The sequence below is a fragment of the Oncorhynchus masou genome, chromosome 15, assembly GCF_036934945.1.
Source record: "Oncorhynchus masou masou isolate Uvic2021 chromosome 15, UVic_Omas_1.1, whole genome shotgun sequence".
Classification (NCBI taxonomy): domain Eukaryota; kingdom Metazoa; phylum Chordata; class Actinopteri; order Salmoniformes; family Salmonidae; genus Oncorhynchus; species Oncorhynchus masou.
In genome coordinates, this window is record NC_088226.1 from 35569647 (window position 1) to 35577617 (window position 7971).

Consider the following 7971-nt stretch of genomic DNA (forward strand, 5'->3'; position numbering starts at 1 on the left):
ACCCTGGTTTGATCCCGGGTCCCATAGGGTGGCGCATAATTGGCCCAGTGTCGTTGGGGGAGGGTTTGGCTGGGGTAGGCCCTCATTGCAAAATAAGAATTTGTTCTTAACTGACTTTCCTGGTTAAATAAAAAAGTAGGTATTCTATCTTAGTCCTGTATTGACGCTTTGCCTGTTTGATGTTTAGTGTCCCGCTCCTTGAAAACGGAAACTCTGGCCTTTAGCTCGGTGCGGATGTTGCCTGTAATCCATGGCTTCTGTTTGGGAAATGTACGTACAGTCATTGTGGGGATGACGTCATTGATGCACTCATATATATATACAGTGGGGCAAAAAAGTATTTAGTCAGCCACCAATTGTGCAAGTTCTCCCACTAAAAAGATGAGAGGCCTGTAATTTTCATGATAGGTACACTTTAACTATGACAGACAAAATGAGAAAAAAAAACATAATTTGCAAATAAATTCATTAAAAATCCTACAATGTGATTTTCTGTTTTTTTTTCTCATTTTGTCTGTCATAGTTGAAGTGTACCTATGATGAAAATTACAGGCCTCTCTCATCTTTTTAAGTGGGAGAACTTGCACAATTGGTGGCTGACTAAATACTTTTTTGCCCCATTGTATACACTCCTCAATGCCATTGGACGAATCCCAGAACATATTCCAGTCTGTGCTATCAAAACAGTCCTGTAGCGTATCATTCGTGTCATCTGACCACTTCCGTATTGAGCGAGTCACTGGTACTTCCTGCTTTTCGTCAGTTTTTGCTTGTAAGCAGGAATCAGGGGGATATATTTATGGTCAGATTTGCCAAATGGAGGGTGAGGGAGAGCTTTCTATGCGTCTCTGTATGTGGAGTAAATGTGGTCGAGAGTTTTTTTCCCCTTTGGTTGCACATGTAACATGCTGGTGCAAATAAGGTAAAACGGATTTAAGTTTGCCTGCATTAAAGTCCCCGGCCACAAGGAGCGCCGCTTCTGGATGAGCATTTTCTGGTTTACTTATGGCCTTTATACAGCTTGTTGAGTGCGGTCTTAGTACCTGCATCGGTTTGTGGTGGTAAATATACGGCTACGAATAATATAGATAGTGTGGTCTACAGCTTATCATAAGGTAATCTACGTCCGGCAAGCAATACCTCAAGACTTCTTTAATATTAGACATAGCAAATCAGCAGTTAATGGCAAATAGACTCACACCCACGCCCCTCGTCTTACGAGACGTAGCTGCTCTGTCCTGCCTATGCTGGTGTCGTCGTTCAGCCACGTCTCGGTAAAACATAAGATATTAGGGTTTTTATCCTGCTGTTGGTAGGATAGTCTTAATCGTAGATCATCCAGTTTGTTTTCCAATGTTTGCACATTGGCCAATAATACAAAGGGAAGTGGTGGTTTACCTACTTGTTAGCGAATTCTTACAAGGTCCCCAATCCTCCTCCCCCTTTTCTTCACGTTGGTGACAGGGATTTTGGCCTTGTCTTGACAAAGCAGTATATCCTTTGCGTTGGACTCATTAAAGAAAAAATAATTGTCCAGTTCGAGGTGAGTAATCTCGGTTCTGATGTCCAGAAGCTCTTTTCGGTCATAATAGAAGGTAGAAGCAACATTATGTACAAAATCTGTTATAAACAATGCAAAAAAAATGAACAAAATAGCAGTTGGTTAGGAGCCGTAAAACGGCAGCCATTCCCTCCGTCGCCATTGTATTCTCTCTCTGGGTCTCCTTTTCTTTCGCAACACTCAGTTCCATTTAACATTTTTATTCTAGAATGGCCTAAATAAACCCACACAACCACTGCAGGACAATTGATATTGTCAAATTGAGGTGAATATTTCAGTCCACTTTGAGTTCCAGTTTGAGAGATTGTTGGCTGTGAATATCTGGCGCCCTCTAGTGACGGTACATATTCATGCTTCAGTCTGACTAATCTGAGCATCTCTGTTCTCTGCCTTTATTTTCCAGGTGATTTCTATGGCTCTGAGGAGTATGTGTTCATCTTGTATCCAGTGTTTACAGATGGAGAAGGAGAGCCAGTATATACTAAAGGTAAGCTCTACTCTACCTTCAGGGATGAATACAACCAATACAATCCACCCTTGCACCAATATTTCTGTAGGCTACAAATTGTATTTTATTTGTAACGTACACGTGTTTAGCAGATGTTATTGTGGGCGTAGCAAAATGCTTGTGCTTCTAGCTCCAACAGTGCAGTAATATCTAACAAGTAATATCTGCCTAGTTGTTAGCTTGTTGGGCCAGTAAACGAAAGGTTGCTGGATCAAATCCCTGAACTGACAAGGTAAAAATCTGTCGTTCTGCCCCTGAACTAGGCAGTTAACCCACTGTTCCCTGGTAGGCTGTCATTGTAAATAAGAATTTGTTCTTAACTGACTTGCCTAGTTAAAAACCAGTGTTCCATTATTAAAGTGGACCGTGATTTCAAGTCTATGTATATTGGGCAGTAGGACATAAGTACGTTATATGTACATTGCAGCGTATCCCTTAGGGATATATATTTATTGACGGTCCTCTGAATGTGATCCAATATGGATTGATTGATAGCCTTACCATGGTATTGTCCTGTCCTCCAGCCTTTAGGGGGGCCAACGCTGGGCCTGCTGCCTACATGCTGATGATGATCATCGCTTTCCTTGCCATTGTCCTCTTCGTCACCGTGGTCATATCCCAAAACCAGTAAGATTATATCTCATATAATTGATCAAACACTTTGTTTACTGCTCAATAGCAGTGGTGTATTCTGATACAAAAGGACATTACTCAATAATTATATAACAGATACTATGTGTAGTGTGTCTGTCACTAAGAAAGAGAGGACCTATGGTTTTGGCCTCTGGGTAGGTGGTGAAGACTAAAGTGGTCATTCTAGGTGGTAATTATTGATCTGAGGAATGTGTCAGACACACTGATCAGGAATGTAATTCGAGTCTACATGACATTTCAACAATAGAAAGAATGTCCTGAGGGTTCAATTACTGTCGTGATTGGCTGAAATGTGTTCTGACGAAGAGGGAGACTTGGAGAAAGGGGGTGTGAGAGGGGGCAGAGAGAGAGAGAGAGAGAGAGAGAGGGGAAAGGGAGAGATAGGTAGATGGAAGAGAGAGAGAGAGAGGTTTTGGATTGGAGACTGAGAGGCTCCCTGCCTTGTTGTTAACTCCTATTCTGTCTGAATCCCAGCATGAAGAAGTTCATGTGGAAGGATGTTCCCAACCCAAGCAACTGTTCCTGGGCCCAGGGGGTGGACTTCAGGAAGGTGAGATGGACAACAGACCCATTTACTCTTGAATATAATCATACTATCTCTAAATAGCAGTGACCATGAAAAACACACCACATTTACCACAACATAGTCTATATACAGATGTAGGATCTTAATTTGAGCTTGTTGGATACAACAGGAAAATAATACTGCGGCAACAGGAAATGTGAATTATGATTCATGGAGATTTTTGTAGGGGTTGCTACATTTTTTTCATAAGTAAAAATCAAGTCTGAAATGTCAAAGTGGAAATGACGAACTTCAGAAGCCTTTCTCTTGCAACAGGGTGATCCAATTAAGATCCCCTGTTGGTGAAAGGGGGATACCTATTCAGTTGTTCAACTGAAATGCGTCTTCTGAAAATTTAACCCAACCCCTCTGAATCAGAGAGTTTCTGTGGGCTGCTATAATCAACATCCACTTCTTCGTGGCCCGGGGAACAGTGGGTTGACTGCCTTGCTCAGAACAACAGATCTTTGCCTTGTTAACTCAGGGATTTGATCCAGCAACCTTTTGGTTACTGGCCCACACTCTAACCACTAGGCTCCCTGTAGGACTGCTATTTAGATCAACTATTCTATAAACTACATGAACTCTATAGCTTACTTATGGCAGTTGGCAGGCCAGTTTACCTTGCTGTGTTCCTAACTCCTGTTCTGTGGTCCTGTCCAGGCTGAGACTATGGAGCAGTTGTTCCGCCAACCAGAGGGCCTGCCTGCCTGGCCACCACTGCTCATCTCAGAGACTATCTCCCAGGCCACCATCGTAGAGAAGACTTGTCACCCAGACCCAGACAGCATCCTGATCCCAGCCTCCACCCCATCCCTCTTGGACTTAGAGGTGCCTGAGCTCCCAGAGGAGGAGGAGACCCCCCAGCCCCCAGATCTCCCCAGGAGTGTGGAGAGCTCGTCCCAGTCGACAGTGACCTATGCTATGGTCCTGCTCTCAGACGACCCCTGCCGGCGCTACAAGCAGAACGGCAGCCTCAGCCGCTCCAGCGACGAGGGCAACTTCTCCGCCAACAACTCTGACATTTCCGGCTCCTTCCCCGGAGGCCTGTGGGAGCTGGAGAATTCCCATTCCCGAGCCGGAGAGTTGGACCTGGACCCACAGTGTTCATGCTCTTACAATTATGTGGAGGAGTTTTCTGAGACGTCGGAACAGGAGGAGGAGGCCCTGGGAGGAGAGAGGGATGGGGGGATAGAGGAGAAGGACCTGTATTACCTGGGAATGGGCTACCAGGAGGAGGAGGAGGAGGAGGAGGAGGAGGAGGAGGAGGCCCTGAGAGGAGAGAGGGATGGGGGGATAGAGGAGAAGGACCTGTATTACCTGGGAATGGGCTACCAGGAGGAGGAGGAGGAGGAGGAGGAGGAGGCCCTGAGAGGAGAGAGGGATGGGGGGATAGAGGAGAAGGACCTGTATTACCTGGGAATGGGCTACCAAGAGGAGGAGGAGGAGAAGAGGGAGGAAAACACAGAGGCTATGCTGCTCAAAGAGGCGGTGGTTCTGCGGAGAGAGGGCTCATCCATTGAGTCCAACCCTCTACTTGGGTGTCGGGACTCTATGTTTAGTGAGTCCAGTGACAGGGCGGCGGTGGTAGGGATAGGGATGATTTCTGTCCCCCTCTACCTTCCCCAGTTCAGAACTGCTCCCTCCAGGCCACTCAAAGCACAGGGCAGCACCCCCAAGCTGTAAGACCTGGTAGTGCCTAATGCGTTGTTTTACTTTAATGCTGCTGTTTAGTCCCTCCAGAGGGACAGCACTTCAGTGTCCGAGGGGGCTAGGCTAACTAGGTGCTAAGCCTCACTCCACATCATAAGGAATAGGGTGCCATTTCATAAGCATGCTCCCTCCCTGTCTACAGTGGCACACTGCTAGTCTGCACCTTCAGTCCATAGGAAGGCCAGCTCTATCATGTATCAGAGCTGAGGAGAGGAGACTCCTTTATCCAGTGCTGCACACTTTCAGGAACTATTATGCTGTGATGAAGGGAACGTCATTAAAAAAGAAGAGAAAGGGAAAAAAAAGGCCTATTTTCTGAATAGGTCTATTTCCTTTCCGATGGCTGCTGTGAGCGCAACACAACAAGCACGTGATAGGATCTTGTCTCAAAGCAGTACTGAATAGTTTGACTGGTGGCGCACAAATGATGATCATGATGATGCTGGTGAATTTGGATGCTTTTGGAACATTTACCGTAACTGTTGTGGAGAATTGCCATTCAGATCGGCACTTGCGCTGACTGAGCCCTCAAAAAAATGAATGTCGCTTTTCTTTGTTTGTTTGCGCTGTATTTGAAACTGTGTTACGAAATGTAAAAAAAAAAATGTGCCATCTATTTTCATTGCGTGCCATTTGCTATTGAAAAAGCTATTGCTCGGTATACATTTGATGGAAGAATGTACATTTTGAAACCAATGAATAAAATGAAGACTATCCCTTGCTGTTGAAGGCAGAATGATATTTAACGTGAGTCGCGGTCCCTCGTCTATTTTCCGTGGTCAAAAGTAAATATGTTTGGCCGCGACTGTCGACTTATTGATAACGGGTGAACAAGTTGAAGGTTTGTCCTCGCTGAGAAATATAAAATACAAAAGCATTTTCTCTTCCACCGTCATCCCTTCACCCCTAAATGTCACATTATTTCCTACACCGCGCACTAGTTTTGTCGTTCAATATGTCGGGAATAGGGTGCCATTTGGGATGCATAATGTGCTCCCTTTTCCCGGAGTCTGCCAGGCCCAGAGGGTTGTGAGGACACTAATTCTCTGTTGACACCTTCGCACCTTATTATTTCTATCATTCCCTCACCACCTTTTTATAACTGGGGAAGCGGCCATGTTGTCGCCATATTGTTATTGGGTTCTACTAGCTCGGGCTCTTGTTTGAGGGATGATGGAAACATTTCAGATTACTATCTCAATAACACTTGCCTTGGATCAGGTATTCCCAAGGTACTCGCAATGCCGTCGGGGGTACGCCAAATTAAAATGTGATTCACATGCAGACATTTAGAAACGAAACATGACCATTTGAAAAATAAGCCACAGGAGTTTTTGGATCGAGAATAAAGACGACTTTCGAGTAGTAAGACGTGTATAAAAGCAACAGATACCATTAATAAGAAGGGGTTAGAAGCGTCTTATATGGTGAGCTACCGAGTGGCTAGGACAGGCAAGTCCCATATTATTGTGGTGGACTTAATTCTTCCTGCTGCTACGGATATGGCTGGGGGAAAAGGCCCCCCCCCCCCCAAAATATACAGACAATGTCTTCATCAAACAACACTGTTTTACGACGCATCAGTGACATGGCAGGGGATGTTTTTAAATAATTACTGTTTCGCATACAAGCCAGTGAATGATATGCCTTACAGCTGGATGAGTCAACAGACGTGGCGGGCCTGGCACAGCTCCTGGTATATGTCCATTACCTTTTATGGGGGTCAATTAAGGAAGACATCCTCTTCTGCAAACCACTGAAAACCAGGACAACATGAGAGGATATTGTTAAAGTACTGGGCAGCTTTGTGACATCAAATGGACTTTGGTGGTCAAGATGTTTTGGTATCTGTACTGTTGGCGCAAAAGCCATGACAGGGAGACATAGTGGAGTGGTAATGCGTGTGCAAACAGTTGCTCCCAACGCCACTTGGGTACACTGCAGCATCCACGGAGAGGCTCTTGCCAAGGGAATGCCTGACAACTTGAAAGATGTTTTGGACACTACAGTGAAAATGGTTAACTTTGTTAAAGCAAGGCCCAAGCAAGGCACCTGAACTCTCATGTATTTTCTGCATTATGCAATGATACGGGCAGCGACCATGACCAACGCTTTTACAACATAGGCTGGTTATCAAGGGGCAAAGTATTGACATTTTTTTTTTTTTAATTGAGAGACGATCCTAAAGTTTTATTTATGGACCATAATATTCACTTGTCTGACTGCTTGCATGGTGACGAGTTTCTCACACGACTGGCCCATCTGGGTGATGTGACACTGATGCCTTTTGCAACCACTGTACCGATGTGAGAGTGGATTCTCGGTCCTCACTAGCATGAAAATGATGTAAGACTGAGACTCTCTCCAATACAACCCTACATTGCAGAGTTATGTGCACCCTTTCAAGCACACTTCTCATTAACCTGTGGTGAGTTATTCCAAGTTTTGATTAACAAATAAGGTTTTATATGTAAGATGGCTAAATAAAGGGCAAAATGATTGATTATTATTATTATTATTATTTGTGCCCTGGTCCTAAAAGAGCTCTTTGTCACTTCCCACGAGTCGGATTGTGACGACAACTCACACTCATTCTTATGTTTAATAAATGTATGGCAAAAAAAACAACATTTGAGAGTGCACTGACCCTGGTGTTCGAGGGGGTACGCAGCTGGAGGTTGAATGTTTGAAGGGGTACAGGACTATAAAAAGTTTGGGAACCACTACCTTAGATAAAGGATAAATAAAACATAAAACTGTGGTTTTAGAAGTGGGAGAGACAATGTTGTTGTTTTTTAAATGTATTTTTTTATCCATTTGCCTTGTTTTGTATCACATTCCAATGATAACACTGGGGGGGGGGGGGCATTTCTGAATGTGGGGGTACATGTATACAGAGAAAGTTGTGGCCCTGAATAGAAAAATTCATAAAACGGACGGTTGTAACTTGTGATGGAACCATGAGCCTTC

The 7971-nt window shown here is 44.4% G+C and overlaps 1 protein-coding gene across 1 annotated transcript in view; it reads left to right on the top strand.

Annotated features, from left to right (window-relative positions):
* The window catches only part of LOC135556184 (leptin receptor-like), a 73374-nt gene extending 65603 nt beyond the window's left edge, over positions 1-7771 (top strand). The window contains exons 17-21 of the mRNA XM_064989174.1: positions 1965-2048; positions 2594-2696; positions 3198-3273; positions 3952-4557; positions 4741-7771. Coding sequence (XP_064845246.1) covers positions 1965-2048; positions 2594-2696; positions 3198-3273; positions 3952-4557; positions 4741-4974 — 1103 coding nt within the window. The 3' untranslated portion in view covers positions 4975-7771. The remainder of the gene's footprint in view (positions 1-1964; positions 2049-2593; positions 2697-3197; positions 3274-3951; positions 4558-4740) is intronic.
* Positions 7772-7971: the final 200 nt, after the last annotated feature.